The sequence below is a fragment of the Lethenteron reissneri genome, chromosome 64 (assembly GCF_015708825.2).
Source record: "Lethenteron reissneri isolate LAM-NWPU_2019-01 chromosome 64, ASM1570882v1, whole genome shotgun sequence".
NCBI lineage: Eukaryota > Metazoa > Chordata > Hyperoartia > Petromyzontiformes > Petromyzontidae > Lethenteron > Lethenteron reissneri.
In genome coordinates this window covers 11,310,139-11,336,142 of record NC_083842.1, presented here as the reverse complement: position 1 = coordinate 11,336,142, position 26,004 = coordinate 11,310,139, and the positions used below count along the sequence as shown (strand labels likewise).

Sequence of the window (26,004 nt, the reverse complement as noted above, 5' to 3'; positions counted from 1 at the left end):
GGACATACTTCACCACGCCGGTGAACCGAGACGGGCGCTTCCCCGCCCCCCACCCGCCAGAGGTCGCAAACGGGTTTTGATTCCTTACCCGTACCCGGCCGCACCAGGGTCGCAAACGGCTACCCGTACCCGTACCCGGCCGGGTACGGGTAGCCGGGTATCGGGTAGGCTACGGGTTTCGGGTACCCGGTTGCGACCTCTGGGAGACACGGGGGACATGCGGGGACGGAAGCAGGGGGAGAGGTTTGCGGGGGGGGGGGGGGGGTAAAGCGGAGACGGGGATACGCGAAGACAGGAGAGGGACGTGTGGCACAGAGGCGGGGGGGATGGGGGGACAGGGGCGGGGGAGGCAAGGGGAGTTTGACGGGTGGTGTGGCAGGGCGGGGGGCGGCGGGGGGGGGGGGGGGGGGCGATCGCTGCTCACTCTGCAAACTCCCCGCAGATCCAGGCGGCGGCCGACAGGACGTCGGCAAGCCCCCGCTGGGGCCCCTCGTCCAGCAGCAGCGCCATCTGGCGCACGGCGAAGGGGCGCACAGCGCGCACGCGCACCGCCACGTCCTGCAGCTGCGAGGCGACGCGCGGCCCGTGCTGCGTGCCCTTCAGCCGAGTCAGCTCCACCAGCACGCTCACGTACCTGCACGCATACGAGAGAACGTACACACACGTGTGTTGTATCTACACACACACACACGCTCACGTACTTACACACACACACGCTCACGTACCTACACACACACGCTCACGTACCTGCACGCATACGAGAGAACGTACACACGCGCTCACGTATCTACACACACACGCTCACGTACTTACACACACACACACGCGCTCACGTATCTACACACACACACACACGCTCACGTACTTACACACACACACACGCGCTCACGTACTTACACACAAACGCTCACGTACCTACACACACACACACGCTCACGTACCTACACACACACGCTCACGTACCTACACACACGCTGACGTACCTACACACACGCTCACGTACCTACACACACACACACACACGCTCATGTACCTACACGCATACGAGAGAACGTACACACACGCTCACGTACTTACACACACATGCTGACGTACCTACACACACACGCTGACGTACCTACACACACACGCTGACGTACCTACACACACACGCTCACGTACCTGCACGCATACGAGAGAACGTACACACGCGCTCACGTATCTACACACACACGCTCACGTACTTACACACACACACACACACGCTCACGTACTTACACACAAACGCTCACGTACCTACACACACACACGCTCACGTACCTACACACACACGCTCACGTACCTGCACACATACGAGAGAACGTACACACACGTGTGTTGTACCTACACACACACGCTCACGTACCTACACACACGCTGACGTACCTACACACACACGCTGACGTACCTACACACAAACGCTCACTTACCTACACAAACACGCTCACGTACCTACATACACACACGCTGACGTACCTACACACGCACACACACGCTCACGTACCAACACAAACACTGACGTACCTACACACACGCTGACGTACCTACACACACGCTGACGTACCTACACGCATACGAGAGAACGTACACATACGCTCACGTACCGACACCACAAGCTCACGTGAACATGCATAACAACACACGTATACATGCATGCATACGCACACGCACTTACACATACAAGCTCATGTACCTACACACATGCACGCACATGTAGACGTACACATACACACACGCTCACATACCTACACACGCTCACATACCTACATACACACACGCACCTACATACACACACGCTCACGTACCTACACAACAACCGTCATTCGCCAACTAAGTGGTGGCGACGTCACCACGGCGCTCGTGCCAGGCTACGTGCACGTTGAGGCTACGTGAAGTGTTGAACGCCCGCTGGCAGGAGGTCACGGTAAAAACCCAGGTGCCATTCTGTCGACTGACTGAGATGACTGGCCGAAGCACCACCTGTGTGCCCACCACTGTGCCAACTTTCCGCGTTTCAGCCGCCCTGGCGTTTCGCTCGTTGTTGTGAGCGTCGCTCCTTGTCGCACGTGCGCGGGCAGGCGGGAAGGGGGGGGGGGGAGGCGAGGGCGGCGGGGAACTGACCACTCAAAGTTGGTGACGTGCTGATAGTTGGACTGGCTGCAGATGTCGATGATCTTGGTGAGCAGCTCGTCGCGATAGGACGTGCCCTCCGCCTTGTCCACGTGAGACATCAGCTTCTTCACGATCTCCATCAGGTTCTTCTTGGAGACCTGCGGCGGGTGGAGAGGGCAGGGAGGGGGTGGGGGGGGGTGGCACGCGGAGGACGCGATCATCGTCAGCCGCAAAGCAGAGCAATAACCGGCCAGACAAAACGATGGGCGGATGGGTCTGATGAACTCTCCGAATAATAGCCAGCACACACGCACACACGCAGGCACACATACACGCACGCAGGCACGCACACATGCAGGCACGCACACACGCAGGCACGCATACACGCACGCAGGCATGCAGGCACGCACACACGCAGGCACGCACACACGCACACACGCACACACGCACACACGCACACACGCACGCACGCACACACGCAGGCACGCACACACGCACACACGCACACACGCACACACGCACACACGCACGCACGCACACACGCACGCACGCACACACGCACACGCAGGCACGCACGCACGCACACACACACACAGGCACGCAGGCACGCACACACGCAGGCAAGCACACACACGCACACACACACACACACGCAGGTACGCAGACATACACACACACACACGCAGACACACACACACACGCAGGCACACACGCACACACGCACGTACGCACGCACACGCAGGCACACACGCACACAAGCACGCACGCACACACGCACCATGCCGTAGAGCAAGTCGAGGGCGCGCAGGCGGATCGACTCGTCCTTGCCGTCCAGGCACTGCAGGATCAGGTCCTTGTGCGGTTGCACGGCCTTGGGGTGCGAGGTCAGGATCCTGGACATGGCGAGCAGCCCCAAGTACTTCACTGGCTCATGAGGGGGGGGAAGCCATAGAGACAGACAAAACCCGTGAGCCCACTTGCTGATGGGAGGAATCTGATGAGTTACAAAGCTTTTTGTTTATTATTTTAATTCTATTATTATTATTTCTATTATTTATTTTGATGAGTATTTCGTTTTTTTTGCCTACGTGACTTTACCGAAAAAAACCTAAGACTATAAAGCTCTTTCTCACAGATGTCCAGTAGGGGCCGGATCAGAACGAACGTTACAACAACGAACAATACAAAAGCACGATAGGCGTGCTAAGTACAGCAAAGGTAAGCAAATCACTGATACAAAAAATATATACAAATAGAACTAAACTATTTTATTTGAGCATCTAAAGCTCACTGAGCTTTTAGCTTCTTTCTCAGAAGGGACTTGGCCACAAATGATAGCTCAACGAAGTTGCTCATCGCGTGAAAATGTATCATAAGCAGCCAAATAATCTAATAATGTAAAAACATCTTCTTGGTTCTTTCGGTAAAGTCACGTAGAATGGAAACAATTAAAATAATAAAAATAAAATAATAAAATAATTCTCGCGACGTTTCAGCCACAACGCAAGCAGCCGTCCTCAGGTGGAGAACAGGTCTGTCAAGAAGACAGCGTCTGAATTCAGACGCGAGAACAGGTCTGTCTTCTCGACAGACCTGTTCTTCACCTGAGGACGGCTGCTTGCGTTGTGGCCGAAACATCGTGAGAATTATTTTATTATGTTTTATTTTTATTATTTTATTACTTCCCTTCTACGTGACTTTACCGAAAGAACCAAGAAGATGAATCCCTGCAGTCACGAAAGCTTTACATCGAAATAATGTAAAAACATATTTCTAAATGTGGAGGGGAAAAAACGGAGGAGGACCCGGAGAAAAATCCACGCGACCACGGGGAGAAACATGCAAACTCCAGAATAAACAGGCGTCACTGTCGGGATCGAACCCACAATCTCCTGCGTACCAGGCAAGGGAGTTAAACATCTCGGCAGCGCGGGGTAACCACGTCTAAAGGGGCCATCGATTCGGTTAACGAGCGAGAAGAACGACGACTCACAGTTCTGGTCGGAGTCTTCGATGAGAATTCGTAGTTTCTGCACACAGAGCTGAGGGCGACGGGGTTATACGCACACACACACACTCACTCCGTTAGACAAAGACCCCCCGTATAGCCTTCAGCAGACTGTTGGGGCAAGTGCTGTTAGCGATGAAGGTCAGCATGGCACACAAGGAGGATGGGTGGCAAACGCCACGCCTGGCGATGTTCACATATTAATAAAAAAGTGTGCCGTTCCTGGCCCTTCCCCCCTCAACCAGTATATATACGGGGCAGTATTTCTTGTGATCTCTCATTTACTTGATACAGCTGTCGTGGCTGTGACGGTTCCACCTGAAGACGGAGGCTTGTGTTGCTTCCGAAACGTCGTGAATTTTTTAATTTGTTTTATTTTATTAATTTACATTTTTTACCTACGTGACTTTACCGAAAAAACCTAAGAGGATGTTCACACATTGCACCGGGTATTGATTTGAGGCTGAGTCGACCTATGGGAAGGCCGAGGACCAGTTCAGATAAACGTCACTGGTGTTGGTGACCCTGGCAAGAAAACAAACTCGATTGTTCTCCTGTGTATTTTGTCTCTGATCGCTATTGTTCTCTGCTTCGTTCTGTATCTTGTCGCTATTGTTCTTGTTTGTTCTGGATCTTGCCGCTATTGTTCTGTATCATCGCTATTGTTCTCTGCTTTGTTCTGTATCTTGTCGCTATTGTTCTCTCCTTTGTTCTGTATCTTGTCACTATTGTTCTCTCCTTTGTTCTGTATCTGGTCGCTATTGTTCTGTATTTGTCACCATTGTTCTCTCCTTTGTTCTGTATCTTGTCGCTATTGTTCTCTCCTTTGTTCTGTAGCATCGCTATTGTTATCGTTTGTTGCATCTAAATTCTTCTGTTAGCCCCAAAATAACACAATTTAACATTACAATTGAATGCAGATGTAGCGATGTAAAGGAGTCACTATGGTGTTTAGCACCAGCTACTGTCACAAGAGTTGAACTGTGCGTCTTGAGCCTCTCTCTGGCACCACCAGAGTGGGCATGGCGTGGAAGCGGGGCCCTAGGGGACATGGTTCTGGCGACGGTCAGAGAGAGAGGGCAAGTAAGAACGTGACAGTCTGGGTGAACCCGAGAGGGCACGTGACCGGGACCGGGTAGCGAGGGGACCCAAAGGGTGGCTTGGGGGACACGTGGTGCTCAGTCGAGGGCCTTCTGGTGAGATCCAGCAGGGGGCGTTGCCGAAGGCGGAGCGGGGCCAGGCTCGGGAGCATAAAAGGGAGGTCCCGAGAGCCATCTGGGCTGTCTGCTCAAATGGAACCCGTTGGTGCTACGTCTCTTCGATCCTCGGTCTTTACGCTCGGCATCGTGGGTCAGGCAGTGTGTTAGCCGACTGACCCGGTTATGTAGTTACCCCATTGTGGTCTAGTTAACGTGTTGTTACGTTGAAGTAGTAGACCTGTTTGGGGCCGTATAATAAACGTGATGCCTCCAAGTTCAAGAGTGTGTCTCCGTGGAACTCACCACACAGGTATTGTTTTTAGAGTCTTAGATTACAAGATACAGTGAGAGTTAGAGCCTCTGATTTAAAAATGCAATCCAAAAGTAATTCCTTGTTTTTAAAGGGCCAGGCTAACACATTTAGACATATTTTGACACGAGATACGGCTTGGGAGTGTTTTGGCTTTAGCACTGGTGGTTTCATCATCACAGGATTCAGACAGAAGGCATTGAAAGTATGGGATTATGGGATAGCGATTGAAAACGTCGGGAATACAAATGTAATCCAGAAGTAATCCTTTGCTTTCAAACAAATTAAGTTACGAAAACTCAACACATTCATAAATAACACTGCAATGGCTCTTCTTCATATCATAATAATTGCAAACGAAGGGCCCATTGCATCAAACGTCGTCTTTAAGTGTTTTTTTCTGTTTAAGGCCGCAGTGTTATTCCGAACCAGAAAAATTATTTATACTAGAGGAATCTGATGCGCTATAAGGCTCTTTTTCACACATATCCAGTAAGTGTTGATTTTAGTTGTTGTTATTAATTGTGCTTGTGCACCACTGCCAACGCAGCAGCAGCAGCAGCGCCATCACCAAATTTCTGAACGGGCTAATGCATCACACCACGGAAGCATTGAACAATGTAAACAAAATACTCAAGAGTCCAAGATTAAAGTAACATTGCATTTTAAGCTGGTACCCTACGATTGCACATGACAGGCACAGTAATCTAGCTCTAATGTAGAGAGCGTGCATGCCATAGGAGAATGGTGTACATACCTTGCATCTGGATGTACCACACTCAAAATAAATGAAAAATATTAAAGAGCAAAGTCACATTTCGAAGGGGGTAAAGGAGGGAAGAAAACGGTCACGGTCTCGTTGTCGAGTCTCAGTCAGAGTAGCACTGAGCGGGGTTAAAGGTCAGGGGCAGGTCAAAAGGGGGGGGGGGTCAATCGTCCACATTCAAATAAATACGAGTGGCCACGTGCGAGGGTCAGAATTAAGATTATTGTGGGGGGGGAGGGGTGGTAGGGGTGGTCATGGGAGGGGTCATGGGAAGTGTTCAGTCTGGGTCAGAGTTCAGATCATTGGGTGGGTGGGGGGTCATGGGAGCGTTTCAGTCAGGGAGGTTATACTTAGATGTCAAGGAGGTATTCGGGTCAAGGGGGTCGTCGTCGTCATCTTTCCTTTACCTGGATGCTAGCATTGTGGTCCGGGATCCCTGAAGACAAGGAAACGAGAACTGTGGTCATGACACGGAGGGAGGCAAGGAGAGAGCGGGAGAGGGGAGGGGGGGGCGCGAGCGTTAGTGAGAGACCCCCGCTCCCGTGCCAGCAGCCAGGAGGACAGGAGACGCACCACGGCTATCGTCCACACACACACGCGTGTGCGCGCGTGCACGCTGGCACACGCACGGGGCTAGAGTGGGCCATGGTTCCAGGGAGAGGCTGAGGGCCTTCCTACCTGGGCTCAGAGGTCGCAAACGGGTTTTTATTCCTTACCCGTACCCGGCCGCACCAGGGTCGCAATCGGGTACCCGATACCCGTACCCGATACCCGGCTACCCGTACCCGGCCGGGTATCGGGTAGGGAACGGGTACCCGATTGCGATCTCTGGGATGAAGCCATGTTGCAGGCGCGGGTGGGTTGATTCTAGGAACTTGAATTGTGAGAAGAGACAAGACGTTGGGAAATGAGTGACAAACGGTGACTCACCAGTGACTCACGGCCTACCCGTACCTGTACCCGGCCGCACCAGGGTCACAAAAGGGTACGGGTAGCCGGGTAACGGGTAGGGTACGAGTATCGGATACCCGATTACGACCTCTGCCTGGGCTACTTGGACTGTCTGATTAGCGAAGCGAAGTGGGCTGGGAGAGGGGTCGGGTCGTGTGGCATTTTTTATTATTTCGACGGCGTTTTTGCTGCTGTGAATTTCCACGCGATGATGACCCAACTTCGTTGAGCTATCATTTGTGACCAGGTCACTTCTGAAAAATAAGCGAAGAGCTCAGTGGGCTCGGTAAGATAAAAAAAAGTTGTTGTTTTATCTGTATATTTTTATTAAGTGATTGGTTTACCTTTCCTAAACTGTGTACTCCGATTGCGTTTTTGTATTGTTTGTCATTATAACGTTATGACCCGCCCCTTACTGGACATGTCAAAATGAGATTTACAACTCATCGGATTCCTCCGGTATGAATAAATAATCTGATAAGCTGAGAGGGAGCATTGTGGGAAATACCCACCATGCCACGAATTTAACTCAGGGGTGGTGGTGGTGGGGGAGGTTACCTATGGCCCATGGGCTGGATGTGGCCCAAAACTTAATTTAATAAGGGTCCAAAAGCCACCTAAGGCCCTACCACTTCGAAATGGCCCACAAACGATAGTTTTTCACCATTGCAGGCATCTTAACTGCACGAATCGGCTCTTAGAATTGAAAATATTTTCAAGCTGCCAAACACTAATTTCGAATTTTAGCGCAGTCACACCTCTCACTTCAAGGCTCTCTTGCAGTGCCAGATGTAACCGAGGTGGCGTGTGAAAACGCGTGGCCCGCCAAGGTATTTAAAAACCCCACTGGGCTTTTAAATACCTTCCAACTCGAGTCTCTGTGTGTGCGTGGACGATACCGAAGATACGCCGTGCAATCATTCGACAGATAGAGTTCACACACACTCGTCCCGACCACCACATACTCTCGGCCCCAGTTCTGACCGGGCCCGATCAAATTATTTATTTGAGCACCGAGAAGCGGGCGTCAGCCACCGGTTGCTATCGGGTGTGCAGGTTGTGCTACTGCACCGGCGCCTACAGGCCTGGGAGGCGGGCGGTTGGGGACTTGGGCACCGGGCTACGGATGAGGAGAGAAATTTGACCCATTTTGTTCCTTGCACCAGGGCGGCCCGTGCCAAACATGGGTGGGGGGGTGAGCCGAACGGTATCCGAATTTCATCGGGAGGGGTCACTGCATCCTCTTTCGTGACCAATCGTACAATGCATGCATTAGGCTTAAGGAAACATGGAAACGATTTGGCGGGCGCACGTGGGTGGGTGGGTGGTGGTGATCAGAACGGACCGAGGGAGAATTGGGGTGGGTGGGTAGTGGTGATGATCGGAACGGACCGAGGGAGAATTGGGGTGGTCGGGGTGAGTTGCGAAGGCATCTGCTGTTGCACAGAAAGTCTCTAAACCGCAAACCGAGCGGCGATTGGACAGAGAGAGACCGACAGACATTTTTTTTACGACGGCGACACCGTCACACCTTGAATCGCCGCGAGACCAAAGCGCAAAGCCCCGACTGCGAAGCAAAGCGGCGAAAAAACTAAAAACACTGCTTCAAGTTAAAATCGGCAACGCATCCTTCACCTAGGACCCCTCTAAAAGTCTGGACTCGCCGAGGCTTTCCAGGACAAATCCGTCACTTTGTTATTTTATTGGTGGCGTTATTATCATCATTACTCTTTTGGACAAAGAAGAGCAACGGACGTGCATTGGTCAAAGCGCTGTGTTATTGGGATCGAACATCGAAATGGATTTTTTTTTTGCACTTTCTGTATATGCACCATGGACGGGTTGTGCTTTTTCTGTAGGATTGTATTGTTTACGTATGTGATGTTTAGATTTGTGTGCAATTAATTTTAGGTGTATCTTGTAATGTTATTGTTTGTTGCGGTTGAACCCAAATCAAGAGCCGAATGGCTCACAGGGTAAATCCTAATAAATTTCACTGAAAACTGAAACTGACCGGTGGAAAGTGATATCCGAGCAACAGTCTTGGGCTTCTGCCCCCCCTCAACAGCCCACCCGCAATAACCAACGTGGTGGAGCAAGAGTCAAACAACCTCCTGGTGGGTGGGTGGGTGGGGGCGAGGGCGCTGCTCTGCCCCATCCATTACGAGCCTGTGCAAGACACCCTGCGCCAGGTGTCGAACCCAGGCTCGGAGGCGATTGGGGCTCGGTGCTCTCGGCAGAAAGCGAAAAAATTACAAAGAGAAGCGTGGCAATCTTTTTTCGCAGCCAAGCAAGCGCAGTTGGATTTTGAGAAAGGCGAGAGGGAGATATGGCCACACCGTCGGACAAACCAAGCGTCGTCAGCAGCCAAAAGAATCGGCGTAGGTAGCGACAGGGGCAGCAGCAGCAACAACAGCAGCAGCAGCAACAGCAACAACAGCAGCAGCAACATAAATCACGGCAACAACAACGACATTCCTCCAACGTCACTCGCATGTGAATTCACCCTGTGAGCAAGTCGGAACGTTTGTTCATCACGCACTCTTACGAGCCCAGCCCATCGCCAATGCCCCATGTTGGCCGCAACAGGGTAAGCTCTTTTGGAATAACGACACCGGTTTGAAGACCGTTGCCAAGAAATAATAACTGGCTCAGACTCGAGGATGGATCCCGAACATCGGCCGGCTATTGCTGGTAGAGTGGTGCTGCGGTCAGAGCGAACAGCCTCACACGAGGAAGGTTGCAAGTTTAAACTCCCGGTTGGTGGTCGTGGTGGGGGGCGGCAGGGCGGTGTGGGTGGTGATGTGGGTGGTGGGGTGGGGGGCTGGTGAGAGTAGTGGGGTGGTGGGAGTGCAGTGGTGGTGGGCTGGTGTCGTGGTGGGATAGGGGGGCTGTTGGGGTGGTGGAGTGATGGGATGGGGCTGGTGGGGTGGTGGTGAGTGGTGGGGGCTGGTGGGCTAGTGGAGCAGAGTGCAGGTGGGGTGGTGGGAGAAGTAGGGTGGTGGGGTGGAGAGCTGGTGGGGTGGTAAGAGTGGTGGGGCGGTGGGAGTGGTGGGATGGTGGGAGTGGTGGGGCGGTGGGAGTGGTGGGGTGGTGGGAGTGGTGGTGGTGGGGGCAGGTCCATTCCAGGCGAGATCATTAACATCTCGCCACCGTGGTGTCCTACTGTCTGCATCGTGTGCACGCTGTCTCTGTATTCTTTTCGCCGTCACCAATTTTATCCCGACTGTGCTTTTCGGGGTCACGTCAGTTCTCGTGCAGAGCAGTTCAACTATTTGCGGTAGAGAACGACCCACGGAGGTGGATATCATAGCGCTGCCTCCTGAGATCCTTGTATATGAAAGCGAATTTTGTTCATATTCTTGGTTCTTTCGGTAAAAGTCACGGAGAAGGGCAAAATAACATTTTCTTGCTGTGGATTTCACACCTGATGATGATTGCTTGTGTTGCAGTCGAAACGTCGTGAGAATTTTTATTGCTTAATATTTGTATTATTTTATTATTTCCCTTCTACGTGACTTTACCGAAAGAACCAAGAATATGAATCCCTGCAGTCACGAAAGGTTTAAATAAAAAATATTTTGTTTGTCGAATGGCACTCGAACTTATATTATTTGATACAGTACCACGATACAATGAATTATTTTTATTGAATTATATTTTTCCTTCCTAACTCTGTTACTCTAGAACAGGGGTGGGAAACCTTTTTTCTGCCAAGGGCCATTTGGATGTTTATAACATCATTCGCGGGCCGTACAAAATTATCAACTTAAAAATTAGCCCGTTATATTTTGTCAAACATTTAATTAACTCGCCCCTAAATGTGATGGCTGGAACAGACTAATTTGCGGGCCTTATACGGCCCGCGGGCCGGACGTTCCCCACCCCCCTGTTCTAGTTGAAATGGGATCCCATCTACAGCTGGGCAGGCAGCTTCAACGAGTGGCTCCTCTCGCTGTTTGCGCATCTTTAGCAGTCAGCTCTGGACCGAATCCCATTCGGTTCAACGACCGTTATTGATGAGATGCGGGCCCACTGCGATTCTCAATATCTTATTGACAAGGGACACCGAAATTCACATTGTAACGGTCACTTCATAATGCAACTGTCATTACTTTATCGGAGAACAGCTTTTATAATCACTGCCATGTAATGATCAGGCATGTGCCGTCAAGCAGATGCAGCGTCTCAGCTTCAGCACGAGCAGTCCCGTGTTTGTACGCGCGTACGTACGGAGAACCCCTTTCGCGCCGTACGTAGCCAACCGTGCTACTCGGAGGATGCAGAGGAAGGCCAACAACTAAACACGAAAAGCAGCTCTGTGGGTCCCACCCCCACCACCACAACCCCCCCCCCCCCACGTTTTATTGCGGTATCCAGTGCCGCCCCATTAACCGTGCCCACCACCCCCCCTCCCCGCCCCCGTCAACCGCGCTGCCGTACCTGCGATGACGGTGTTGACGCACTCGTACAGCAGCGACATCGCCGAAGTGCTGCCAACACAGAGGGAGGGTGCGGGGGGGGGGAGATCGGGGGGGGGGGGGGGCGGCACTCGAGTTAGCAACCGATCAACGCCGAGCACAACGGGTGGTGACGCCAACCCATCTCCCGCCCGTCCACCCCAGAGGTCGCAAACGGGTTTTGATTCCTTACCCGTACCCGTACCCGGCCGCACCAAGGTCGCAAATGGGTACCCGTACCCGGCCAGGTACGGGTACCCGTTCCCTACCCGTACCCATACCCTACCCGAAATGAGTGACAAACAGTTACTCACGAGTGACTCACGGCCTACCCGTACCCGTACCCGGCCGCACCAGGGTCGCAAATGGGTACCCGTACCCGGCCGGGTACGGGTAGCCGGGTATCGGGTAGGGTACGGGTATCGGGTACCCGGTTGCGACCTCTGGTCCATCTCCAACGCGAACCGGCCTGCGCGACTGCAACCCAGGGGGTGGGGGGGGGGTGAGGTGCTTTAAGATGGAAGCGCAGCCAAGATTAATTGGCGAACGAGCACCCTACGGCAAAGCAGGGTTCTTCAACTGGAACTCCCCCGCGCGGGCAACATCTGATCCGTGCAAGCTCTTGGAGCGGCTTGCCGAGAGATCTGGCGTTTGGTTTGTTGTCCTTCCCCCGCACCTCCGATTAGCACGGTTGGCTGCGTGCGGTGCGAAAGAAGTTCCACGTACGCACGTACATATGTCTCGCTGAGAGATATGGCTCGCCGAGAGATATGGTGTTTAGATTATTGTCCGTCCCGCGCACCTCTGATTAGCACGGTTGGCTACGTGCGGTGCGAAAGAAGTTCAACGTACGCACGTACATATGGCTCGCGGAGACAAACGAAGCAAGGGATAGAGAGATAGAGAGATGCATGTATGTACGTTGAACTCCTTTCGAACCGTTACGTAGCCAACCGTGCTAATCGGAGATGCGGGGGGGAAAGACAACAAACTAAACGCAAACTGAACAAGAGATGGACATTGGGAAGATGAGAGAGAAATAAAAGTTAGAGATGAGAGTGCAGTGCACAAGTGATATAATTTAGTGAGAAGCCAGAGAGATGAACAACGGATAGACAAGATTCGACTGTAGTTACAGCTTATCGTTAATGAAAGATAGACCAGGCGGCAAAAGTGGTCACGTGTACAGGATAATACGGATGATGTTATGATGCTCCACGACTTGGTGACATATGATCGTCACGAAGCCTGCCAGTGCAGGGCACAGTTTTTTTGTTGTTGTTGCGATCCACCGGGAAAATAGAGTTAAAGAACCCCTCTCTCAGATGATGATGATGATGATGTGCGTCCGCATGCAACGCTCGCCTCGCACGCGCTGCCCAAATCACCGCTCTTTCGGCATCGAATCGCCGGACGTGTCAATTCCGGGTCAACGAGTCGGAGGTCAGGGGTCACGACACCAAATTATGCGCGTGTGTTTGTTGAGCTTCTTCTGCAACGTACGTGGTCAACCATGCCGATCGGGAGGTGCGGGACAAAAACAACTCAATCACAACACTGGCTTAGCGCCTGTCAGAGGTCGCAAACGGGTTTTGATTCCTTACCCGTACCCGTACCCGGTCGCACCAGGGTCGCAAACGGCTACCCGTACCCAGCCGGGTACGGGTAGCCGGGTATCGGGTAGGGTACGGGTATCGGGTACCCGGTTGCGACCTCTGGCGCCTGTTTAGATGAGCATCAATTCAGAGAGACGTTGCACTTCCGGTATTTTGGGAAAACGGCTGCGGCGACAGGCGACGCGGTTTTTGCACGTTCCCCGCACGCTCTGCTACGAGACCCATTACGTTTAGCCGTACGGCAGTCAAGCCGACGTTCTTTTTTATTCTTCCACTTCTCAAGAGTCGGACATCCGGAGAAACGATACGGAGAAACAAACATTTCATGCGGTGGTATCTGTTGCTCCGTCACTGGTGACGGCGCCGAGATCAGTCAACTCGCGAACAGTTGAGGACCGCCATTGAGGCACGGGGTAGCCGGAAACCCAAATTCAAACTCCGCATTCACAGCGGCGCCAGCTTGGCTATACAGTAGAACCTCGGAGATCGAACGCACCAGAACTCGAACAAATCGGTGTTCCAACGATATTCGCGAACATTTTTTGGCCCGGAAATCGAACGAAATTCGGAGGTCGAACGGGCAATCGCAACTTGCAAGAACCTGTACGGCTGAGACACGTTTGGTCAGCGTGCATGACGCTTGCCCAGACGAAGGTTTTACCGTATGATAACCTCTTTAGATAAGTTTTTAGTCAGAAAGAGCTCAAGTGACTCACAGTTAGTGGCAGAAAAGAGGCACAAAAGAGAAAGAACCCCAGAAGGGCAGTTACCCGACGTTATTGTGGAAGGCGACTCCCCTTCCAAACAATAACACCACCACCTCCTCCTCACCACCTTCCACTCAAACCATCAACTCTCCTTACTACAGGTAAAGTGAAGTTCAATGTAAAATTTATTTCATTTATTCTATATATTTATTCCATTTATTTATTGTGTTTCTTGTTTTTTTGGTATGATTTTATGCATGCAATTACTGCACACTTCGTGTAAAAATGCTTCATAATGATATAATTCTTGTGTCCGAAACCAATTAATGTCATTTACATTAATTCTTATGGGGAAAATTTATTCGGTGTTCGAACAAATCGGTTATTCGAATGGATCTTCTGGAACGAATTAAGTTCGATCTCCAGGGTACCACTGTACCTGCGAAACCGATTTACAATCGCGGGCAGCAAAGAACAAACCCAAATTCGAAACCTACAATATCAGCGGTGCAAGCTTGCACGTCTCTCACCTCCGAGCTGCCCACCCACTCTGCCAGCCACCTCGCATTTTTTAAAATCCTTTATATTAAGTTCGCTTGCTTGCTTACGACCGTGCAAATCTTTCGGTCGTTTTTTAACCCACTTCCCGTGATCCAATCGAGCTGACATTTTGCACACAGACGCGTTGTGCGTGACAATTAATGTTCGTGAAATTTTTTTTCCAAAATTTTACACTTTTTAGGACAAAAATATTATATTTAATTACCAATTGCTTAATGGTGCAATGCAATCATCTGACCCATAGGTGGCAGCCATCTCAAGCCAGAGGACGAGAGGACTCTAGCCGCCACGCATATAAAGGATTTAGAGTGAAAAACTTTGTTTTTACGGGTTATACTTATTAAGAAGTGACCTGGCCACAAATGGATAGCTCAACGAAGCGGCTTATCGCGTGGAAATGTATCGCGGCCAAAAGCTCTCAACACAAGTCTCTAAGATGTGCAGGCAAACACACTGGAGGGGGAAAGACACGCAAACTCCAAATATACAGCAGGAGAAGGCGTCACAGGATTGGCATTGAACCCACAACCTCTTGCATACCAGGCGAGGTAGTCAACATCTCCTAGCCACTGTGATGATGATGATGATGAGAGAGAGACAAGCAAACTCCAAATATACAGGAGGCGTCAGGGTTGGCATCGAACGCACAACCTCCTGCATACCAGGCGAGGTAGTCAACATCTCCTAGCCACTGTGATGATGATGAGAGAGAGACACGCAAACTACAAATATACAGGCGGCGTCAGCGTTGGCATCGAACCCACAACCTCTTGCATACCAGGCGAGGTAGTTAACATCTCCTAGCCACCGTGATGATGATGAGAGAGAGAGACACGCAAACTCCAAATATACAGGAGGCGTCAGGGTTGGTATCGAACCCACAACCTCCTGCATACCAGGCGAGGTAGTCAACATCTCCGAGCCACCGTGATGATGATGATAGAGAGACACGCAAACTCCAAATATACAGGAGGCGTCAGGGTTGGCATCGAACCCACAACCTCCTGCATACCAGGCGAGGTAGTCAACATCTCCTAGCCACTGTGATGATGCTGAGAGAGAGAGACACGCAGACTCCAAATATACAGGAGGCGTCAGGGTTGGCATCGAACCCACAACCTCCTGCATACCAGGCGAGGTAGTCAACATCTCCGAGCCACCGTGATGATGATGATAGAGAGACACGCAAACTCCAAATATACAGGAGGCGTCAGGGTTGGCATCGAACCCACAACCTCCTGCATACCAGGCGAGGTAGTCAACATCTCCTAGCCACTGTGATGATGCTGAGAGAGAGAGACACGCAGACTCCAAATATACAGGAGGCATCAGGGTTGGCATCGAACCCACAACCTCCTGCATACCAGGCGAGGTAGTCAACATCTCCGAGCCACCGTGATGATGATGAGAGAGACACGCAAACTCCAAATATACAGGAGGCGTCAGGGTTGGCATCGAACCCACAACCTCCTGCATACCAGGCGAGGTAGTCAACATCTCCTAGCCACTGTGATGATGCTGAGAGAGACACGCAAACTCCAAATATACAGGAGGCTTCAGGGTCGGCATCGAACCCACAACCTCCTGCATACCAGGCGAGGTAGTCAACATCTCCTAGCCACTGTGATGATGATGAGAGACACGCAAACTCCAAATATACAGGAGGCGTCAGGGTTGGTATCGAACCCACAACCTCCTGCATACCAGGCGAGGTAGTCAACATCTCCGAGCCACCGTGATGATGATGATAGAGAGACACGCAAACTCCAAATATACAGGAGGCGTCAGGGTTGGCATCGAACCCACAACCTCCTGCATACCAGGCGAGGTAGTCAACATCTCCTAGCCACTGTGATGATGCTGAGAGAGAGAGACACGCAGACTCCAAATATAGAGGCGTCAGGGTTGGCATCGAACCCACAACCTCCTGCATACCAGGCGAGGTAGTCAACATCTCCGAGCCACTGTGATGATGATGATAGAGAGACACGCAAACTCCAAATATACAGGAGGCGTCAGGGTTGGCATCGAACCCACAACCTCCTGCATACCAGGCGAGGTAGTCAACATCTCCTAGCCACTGTGATGATGCTGAGAGAGAGAGACACGCAGACTCCAAATATACAGGAGGCGTCAGGGTTGGCATCGAACCCACAACCTCCTGCATACCAGGCGAGGTAGTCAACATCTCCGAGCCACCGTGATGATGATGATAGAGAGACACGCAAACTCCAAATATACAGGAGGCGTCAGGGTTGGCATCGAACCCACAACCTCCTGCATACCAGGCGAGGTAGTCAACATCTCCTAGCCACTGTGATGATGCTGAGAGAGACACGCAAACTCCAAATATACAGGAGGCGTCAGGGTTGGCATCGAACGCACAACCTCCTGCATACCAGGCGAGGTAGTCAACATCTCCTAGCCACTGTGATGATGATGAGAGAGAGACACGCAAACTACAAATATACAGGCGGCGGCAGCGTTGGCATCGAACCCACAACCTCTTGCATACCAGGCGAGGTAGTTAACATCTCCGAGCCACCGTGATGATGATGAGAGAGAGAGACACGCAAACTCCAAATATACAGGAGGCGTCAGGGTTGGTATCGAACCCACAACCTCCTGCATACCAGGCGAGGTAGTCAACATCTCCGAGCCACCGTGATGATGATGATAGAGAGACACGCAAACTCCAAATATACAGGAGGCATCAGGGTTGGCATCGAACCCACAACCTCCTGCATACCAGGCGAGGTAGTCAACATCTCCTAGCCACTGTGATGATGCTGGGAGAGACACGCAAACTCCAAATATACAGGAGGCTTCAGGGTCGGCATCGAACCCACAACCTCCTGCATACCAGGTGAGGTAGTCAACATCTCCGAGCCACTGTGATGATGATGAGAGACACGCAAACTCCAAATATACAGGAGGCGTCAGGGTTGGCATCGAACCCACAACCTCCTGCATACCAGGCGAGGTAGTCAATATCTCCAACAACAAAACTGACACCTTTTTTTTTAACAAGGAGTCATGTTTGCATTGACCACAATACCTGCGGTCGGAATGCAAACAAAAAACACAACTCTGATAATGTATGCACTGTCCTTGAAATTGATTGGCCCACACCCGAGACAGCTTTTTTCAAGGACAGTGCATACATTATCAGAGTTGTGTTTTTTTTTGCATTCTGACCGCAGGTATTGTGGTCAATGCAAACATGACTCCTCGTAAAAAAGGGTGTCAGTTTTGTTGCCAGATAAAAGGGTAAAAAACAATTATCATATTTTTCTACTGGCAAAGGAGGTTTCAATGGTGTAAATGCTTACCCCGAGCTCTCATACTCTGATGGTGCATTGCCTTTGAGTTGTGCGCCTTTTGGCGTCATCTGGTCCAACACCATGTGAGACTAGGCTCTAAGAAAAGCTGTCTCGGGTGTGGACCAATCAATTTCAAGGACAGTGCATACATTGTCAGAGTTGTGTTTTTTGTTAGCATTCCGACCGCAGGTATTGTGGTCAATGCAAACATGACTCCTTGTAAAAAAAGGTGTCAGTTTTGCTGCCAGATAAAAGGGTAAAAAAACAATTATCGCGTTCAGTTGCCACACAGACGTGTTTGCGGTCACGCAGCAGGCAAAGCTACAGACCTTCGTCGAGCGAGGAGCAGCCAATAGTGAAACCATGCAAGTCAAAAAAAACTCAGGCATACTATACTCTTAGTTATTTCGGTAAAGTCACGTAGGTAAAAATGAAATTAAAATTAATACAAATAAAATAATAAAAAATCACGACGTTTCGGAGGCAACACAAGTCTCCGTCATCAGGTGGGACCGTCACGGAAACATCGTGATTTTATTATTTTATTTTTTATTCATTTTAATTTCATTTTTTACCTACGTGACTTTACCGAAAGAACTAGAGTATGAATCCTTGCAGTCACGAAAGCTTCAAATCAGGCATATTAACCCACAAGCTCAATAATCTGCCAGTGGATCATCGACAGCTAAACTGTACTGCACATTTGGGGGGGAAGGGTGGTGGTAACCCATCCGATTGATGGCCACACCAAAGCCCTGCTTGGGCTTGGGGAAGAGGCACAATGGGGCCAGGCCGCAAGGGGCCGCCGTGAGGCTCAAGCGACGCGCCACGACGTGGGATGGCACGGCAGGAGGGAGAGACGGAAGGATGAGAGCGTGGTGGAGTAGAGGAAGGGGGGGGGGGATGCACGACTCAAGGACGAATAGAGAGAGGCTCGGGGTGGGTAATGAGCGAGAGAGAGAGCGGGCGAGTTTCTGCGTCTCAGCAGCAGCAGCTGCAGCGTACTCACATTGTCGAGACGTTTTGCCGGCTAATGCAGGCACAGACGCACACACACACGCACGCACACACACACACGCATAGGTCCACGGACATACCGGCACGCGCGTACAAACACACACACGCACACACGCGCGCACACACGCGCACACACACACACACGCGCACACACACACACACGCACACACGCACACACGCACACACACACACGCACACACACGCATAGGTCCACGGACATACGGGCGCGCGCACACGCACGCGCACACGCACGCGCACACACAGGCACGCGCGTACAAACACGCACAACAGCTCCAGAACCCAAAATCGACCCCAGTGGTAACGAGCGAACTTTGCAGTCAAGGCACAGGGTGGAGGGGAAGGCAGTGTTACGGAGAGACAGCGATTACGACAACAGCAACGAGGAGCGCGCGTGCGCCGCGCATGATATCGGCGAGCACGCAGCGTGCACGTGTTCAACTAAAGGTGTGTGTGTGCGTGTGTTGTGGGGAGCGGTGGTGTAATGGTTAGCGCGCTGCGCTACGAATCCGGCGACCCGAGTTCGATTCCCACTCACGGCCAACACCACAGTGACGATTATCTGAACCGGTCCCGGGCCTTTCTCTAGGTCAACTCGGACTCAAATGAGTACCTGGTGCGGTGTGTAAACATCGCCACTGGGGAGACAAAGGCAGTCCAGGTGTGGTGCTGGCCACCTACCCCCTCATGTGCTGTGCCGTGCCGGCCTTCATAGGTGCTCGCTAACAGCACTTGCCCCAACAGTCTGTCTAAGCTATAGGGGGGGGATCTTTGTTGTGAGAAGCAGTGGCGCAGAGGTTAGCGTGCTGCGCTACGAACAAGACAACCCAAGTTCGATTCCCGTTCACAGTTAACACCAGTGACGATCATTTGAACTGGTCCTGGGCATCGCCATTGGTCGACTCAACCTCAAATGAGTACCTGGTGCGGTATGTAAACATCGCTCACAACAACCAGCGGAGCGCCGGGGGGCTAAAACATAGCAAATTGGCGCAGCAGAGGGCACAGGTGGTGCATCTGCCAGTCATCTCAGTCAATCGAACCCGTGACCTCCTGCCGGCAGCGAGCATTGGACAGTTCACGTGAAGGGCCTAAAAGTGCACCTGGCCTGGCATAAGCGCCGTGGTGACGTCACCGCCGCTTAGTGGCGAACGGCGGTGGTTGTTGTTGTAGGCAATAAGTGTGTGTGTGTGTGTGTACGGTGCCGAGTGGCGCAACAGCGTACACAGGCAGTTAACGAGGCGCGTTAAGTGTGGATACAGGTGTAAGTGCGAGTACGTGCGCGCGCATGCATGGGTGTGTGGCGGTAGTGTATATAGAATGTGTGTGCTTGTGTCTGTAGGCAACGGTCTACGCCCATCTCGTCTGTGTGCGTGTGCATGTGCTGGACATCTGTGCGTATTTCTCCAGGATAAGCAAAGAAATCGGATTCTGAACCATGAACAATCCATTGCTTGATGAGAAGTGCCTCCACAAAGTTTGAGACCATCTCATGGTCCTGCAGTGTAAAACGCAGCATGCCTGTAGCTGCTGTGCACGAGCCGATTTCAACGCTCACATCTCTTTGTGTAGATTTGGTCTCCGCGGTTCTGTTACCCTCTGTCGGCTGCCGCTCGCTCGGTCGACAATTTCGATCACCGAGCGTTGCCTGCCCAAGCCCACCGAACTTTTTGTTCAACGGTCAACGCGACGTCTCGAACCCACGGCGCGTTCTCCGATCCACTCGTTCCAAATCCCGCTTCTCAGGACGATTGCAAGCACGCGGCTTGTCGTGGCCATATATTCGTGCATATATTTTTAAAATACTTTATATTAAGTTCGCTTGCTTGCTTGCTTGCGCGCTTACGACCGTGCAAATGTTTCGGTCGTTTTTTATTTAAATCCTTTATATTAAGTTCGCTTGCTTGCTTGCTTGTGCGCTTACGACCGTGCAAATCTTTCGGTCGTTTTTTAACCCACTTCCCGTGATCCAATCGAGCTGACATTTTCCACACAGACTCGTTGTGTGTGACAATTAATTTTCGTGAAAAAAAATTTGCTATATTTTAAACTTTTTAGGATTTTTTTTAAAATATTTAATTACCAATTGCTTAATGCTGCCAGGCAATCATCTGACCCATAGGAGGCAGCCATCTCAAGCCAGAGGACGAGAGGACTCTAGCCGCCACGCATATAAAGGATTTATGGTGAAAAACTTTGTTTTTACGGGTACATTTTTTAAGTGTTCGTGTTTAACAACCTCCCGGTCTCACCATACCCCAAGTGATGTTTTTATATTTTTTTTTTACAAACGGCAGATCTCAGAAACCATCTGCCAAAAGCGGGTAAAATAGCGTGGACACGGGGGTGTCGGTGTGCGTGCGCGAGTACGTGTCGGCGGGGAATTCATACGCAGTGTGGCGGCGTTTGCATGCCCCGTCGCGAACGCCACCCCCCACCTGTGAATGAGGTTGGTGAGAGGCTCGATGAGTTTCTTTCCCAGCCGTGGCTCCAGGGGAGTGAGCGACGCAAACTGCGAGCACAGAGAGAACGCAAAACACCCACCGCCCCGGGCGCTCATTTCCGACCTACGTTGCGGCGGTCCCCCAGCGGATATCCGTCGCGGGTCCATTCGCATTGGGGGGGGGGAGGGGGGGGGGAACGAACCCAAGAGCGGAATTAACACGAGTCACTTCAGTAAGTTTAACACGTAGGCTCTTTCTTTTTCGATTTAAAGCTTTCGCGACTGCAGGGATTCATCTTCTTGGTTCTTTCGGTAAAGTCACGTGGAATGGAAGTAATAAAATAATAGAAATAAAACGTAATAAAATAATTCTCACAGTGAGAATTAAAAATAAAACATAATAGAATAATTCTCACAGTGAGAATTATTTTATTATGTTTTATTTTTATTATTTTATTATTTCCATTCTACGTGACTTTACCGAAAGAACCAAGAAGACGTAGGCTTTCGCGACTGATATTATCCACTATAGCGGGTTTTTCTGGGTGTGCCGGACGAGTCACGAATTGGCAAACCTCACGAATTGGCTGTGTCGGCGGGTTTAACGACACATTTATATATTCATACGCAAATCTAACCCAACAAAAAAACCTGCATTATGGATGATATTGGTCGCGAAAGCCTACGCGTTAAAATCGCTACACTACCGATCCCCACAAATGAACCCCTCAAGACCAACGTGGAGCGGGGATGGCCTTTACGCAAGTTGCAGTTATTATTTCACAATTATTCCAAGGAGGCAAGGTCGGCGAGCGGCGGTGGCGGTGGGGGGATCTCACCAGCTTGATAATCTTAATGAGGACCCAGTTGTTGGTGGACGAGGTCATGAGCTTGAAGAACAGCGGCGCCAGCGAGAGGTAATTCTTCGGGTTCCTCCGCGCCAGCTCACAGATCACGTTCATCGCCGCCGACTGCACGCCTACGCACGCAGGGAGCGGACAGCACCCCCGAGCCGTCGCGGTGGTTACACAACAGGCGGCGACGGGCCCCACCGCCGTCGCACACGCTAGCGCCGGCTCCAGTAATTGAGGGCGGAGGTCATCGTCTTGAGAAAGAACCGTTTGGGTTCGGCGGTTTAAGCACGTGGGAGGCTTTCGCGAGCGGTGTGATTCACAAGTAAAGGGTTTCTCGGGTTAGATCGCGTGAATGTGCGTTGTTAAACCCGCCACCACCCGACACGGCCAACCGGTGTGCTGAAGTAGTAACTAATTGGGACGTTTTGTTCATGGGATAAACGTTGATAATTGGCGGCGGCGGGTGGTGGTGCTGGGTAAACGACACATTTATACTGGTAGGAACCTCCTGGTTACACCAGCCCACAGGGGATTATTGTGTCCGTCCATGTGTCGTGCAGGGAGGGGCTGGGTGGGGAGGGGAGGGTGGGGAGGGGCTGGGTGGGGAGGGGCTGGGTGGAGAGGGTGGGGCTGGGTGGAGAGGGTGGGGCTGGGTGGGGGATTGAGGGGAGGGGCTGGGTGGGGAGGGGCTGGTCACCCCGTGGTGCCCTTATAAAACTCAATGTTTAACCTACTCACGCCGGCTTGTGCCCGCCCTCACAGTCGGCCATATTTGCGGAATACACCACGCCGCCGTTGACCCTGGCCATTGACCGAGCAACCCAACGTTCCTACCAGCTCCCTCCGCAGGAATGTGTTGTTTGGGTCCGCATTAAGCATGAAGTTCAACGTTTAGAGTCAGGGGTCAGGGTCAGTATTACGGGGTTGGGGTGAGGTTTTTATTGGCACGGTTGGCTACGTCCAATGCGAAAAAAAAGTTCAACATACATGCATACAATTCAAGTGCCCGGGTCAAGTCGGTGGCGAGATGTTAACTACCTCGCCTGGCATACAGGAGATCATGGCTTCTATCCAGAACCTGACGCTTGCTGTATATTTGGAGTTTGCATGTCCTCGCTCCCCGTGGTGGTGGTGTGGATTTTTATCCGGGTCCTCTCCTTTTTCCCTCCACATTTAGAATCAGCGTGCGTCGACTGACCATTTGTGGCCGGGTCGCTTCTGAAAAAAACAAGCTATATCGCTCAGTAGGCCTTAACCGGTAAAATTCAAAACAGTTCAGATGTGTCAGCTAATATGTCGTTATCTCTGTGGGGTCGCGGTGCTCCGGGATCACGAGGGGGTGTGAGTGGGAGGGGGGTCAAGCCGTGCCTGGGTCTGGGTCCTCCAGCTTCTCCTTGAGACGAGGGAATGCCGGGCGGAGCGACTCGGGGTATTTGAGGAACACCTTGTACATGATGAGCACCGCCTTCTTGCGGATGTAGGGGCGCGTCGACGACATCTGCAGCACATCACGCGGAAATCCCCCGTGTACCAGAGGTCGCAACTGGGTACCCGATACCCGTACCCTACCCGATGCCCGGCTACCCGTACCCGGCCAGGTACGGGTACGGGTAGCCGTTTGCGACCCTGGTGCGGCCGGGTACGGGTACGGGTAGGCCGTGAGTCACTGGCGAGTCACCGTTTGTCACTCATTTCCCAACGTCTTGTCTCTTCTCACAATTCAAGTTCCTAGAATCAACCCACCCGCGCCTGCAACATGGCTTCATCCCAGAGGTTGCAATCGGGTACCCCATACTCGTACCCTACCCGATACCCGGCCGGGTACGGGTAGCCGGGTATCGGGTAGGGTACGGGTAAGGAATCAAAACCCGTTTGCGACCTCTGTGTTGCACTCATTTCGGGCAGGGTACGAGTACGGGTAGGGAACGGGTACCCGTACCCGACCGGGTACAGGTACCCATTTGCGACCCTGGTGCGGCCGGGTACAGGTACGGGTAAGAAATCAAAACCCGTTTGCGACCTCTGCCGTGTACCCCCCTTGGCAATCGCACCTCCGATTAGCATGGTTGGCTACGTACCGTTGCGAAACAAGTTCACCGCGACGCATACGCACATCATCATCCCTAACCTGCTTCCCTTCCTTCCTTAAAACAACCCATCTCTTCTCCCTAGCCCGGGGGTAGGCAACCAACGTAACAAGAGGAGGCCTTTGTTTTTCGAATTCGGTAAAAGACGCACTGCATGCGGATGCTCCACACGTACGTTTGGAGCAATGTTCCTCACTGCAAGGCCCGCGGGCAACTGCATCCCCTGGTGGCCTTTAAGTGCGGCCCCAGACGATTTCACAAATGTGAAAATACCCCCCCATCATCGCGCTGTCAACCCCAATAGTTTCAGATGTGCGGCGGCCCTCACACCGATGTCTTATCGGCGAAGTGGGCGCCCCCCCCCACCCCCCTCCGATAATTCGAGAAGAACACCGGTTTAGAGTAGTCATACCTCGGTATACAACCGCTTTGAAATACATCGAATTTGGTACAGGTCGTGTTTTGACGAGAAAAAAGTGCCTTGGGATACGACGTCTTGCTTGGGATACGACGCGCTTGCTAGAACTTTGAGACATCTCCTTTACCAGTGGCAAAATATATTAGTAGGTTTTGACCCTTTCAACTGGTACAAAAACTGACACCTTTATACAAGGCATCATGTGTGCAATAACCACAACACAAGCAGTCAAAATTCAAACAAAAAGAAACAACTCTGATGATGATAATGATATGCACTGTCCTTGAAGTTCATTGGTCCACACCCGAGACAGCTTTTCTTAGAGCCTAGTCTCCATTGGTGTTGAACCAGATGACGCCAATGGAGACTAGGCTCTAAGAAAAGCTGTCTCGGGTGTGGACCAATCAATTTCAAGGACAGTGCATATCATTATCATCATCAGAGTTGTTTCTTTTAGTTTGCATTTTGACTATTTGTGTTGTGATTATTGCAAACATGATGCCTTGTATAAAGGTGTCAGTTTTTGTACCAGTTGAAAGGGTAAAAACCTACTACTATTGCTAGAACTTGTATGGATTGGGATGAGTCACCGCATCTACCCCGTTCACGACCGAAACAAAGCGCCGCTCCTCAGTCTGCCTGTTCAGGAGATCTCGTTCAGTGCACAAGCATTGCTAGAAACTCTCCGTGAATTTTCACGTGATTTTTCGTGTCATTTTAACTAGAAATTTTTGCAAATTCATTCGAGATGGCAAGGTAAAGTGACGTTAAATTTTATTTTTATTTCAATTTATTTTAATTTATTTAGGCATTTATTTTCATTTGTGTATGCATTTTAGTAATAAGTGGTATCTAAATGATTTTCTACAACCCCATTAATGTATAATATGCCATATAACATATAATTTCTTAGACTCTGGAACAGATTATTTCATTTCCCTTTATTTATGGGAAAAATGCGTTTGGTCTACGTCATTTTCGGTACAAGTCCTCCTACCTTCCGGAACGAATTAACGACGTATACCGAGGTACCGCTGTACTTGGCTGCTACTACAATAAGCCAATCGATCAAGCCATCAGTGGGGGCCGTACCTGGTCAAAAACAACAACACTTAAATAGTTCAAAGTCGGTTCGG

The 26,004-nt window shown here is 51.2% G+C and overlaps 1 protein-coding gene across 2 annotated transcripts in view; it reads right to left on the bottom strand.

Annotated features, from left to right (window-relative positions):
• Window positions 1-26,004, bottom strand: part of LOC133358970 (AP-3 complex subunit delta-1-like) — a 76,629-nt gene that overhangs the window by 27,837 nt on the left and 22,788 nt on the right. Inside the window, exons 6-14 of one of the 2 annotated variants that reach the window (XM_061577351.1) lie at window positions 23,732-23,861; window positions 22,349-22,488; window positions 21,505-21,578; window positions 11,808-11,857; window positions 6,821-6,870; window positions 4,124-4,172; window positions 2,909-3,054; window positions 2,140-2,288; window positions 425-634 (exon numbers count right to left, since the gene is read on the bottom strand). In XM_061577351.1, the coding sequence (XP_061433335.1) occupies window positions 425-634; window positions 2,140-2,288; window positions 2,909-3,054; window positions 4,124-4,172; window positions 6,821-6,870; window positions 11,808-11,857; window positions 21,505-21,578; window positions 22,349-22,488; window positions 23,732-23,861 (998 nt within the window). The remainder of the gene's footprint in view (window positions 1-424; window positions 635-2,139; window positions 2,289-2,908; window positions 3,055-4,123; window positions 4,173-6,820; window positions 6,871-11,807; window positions 11,858-21,504; window positions 21,579-22,348; window positions 22,489-23,731; window positions 23,862-26,004) is intronic. The other variant, XM_061577352.1, reaches the window with a different exon arrangement.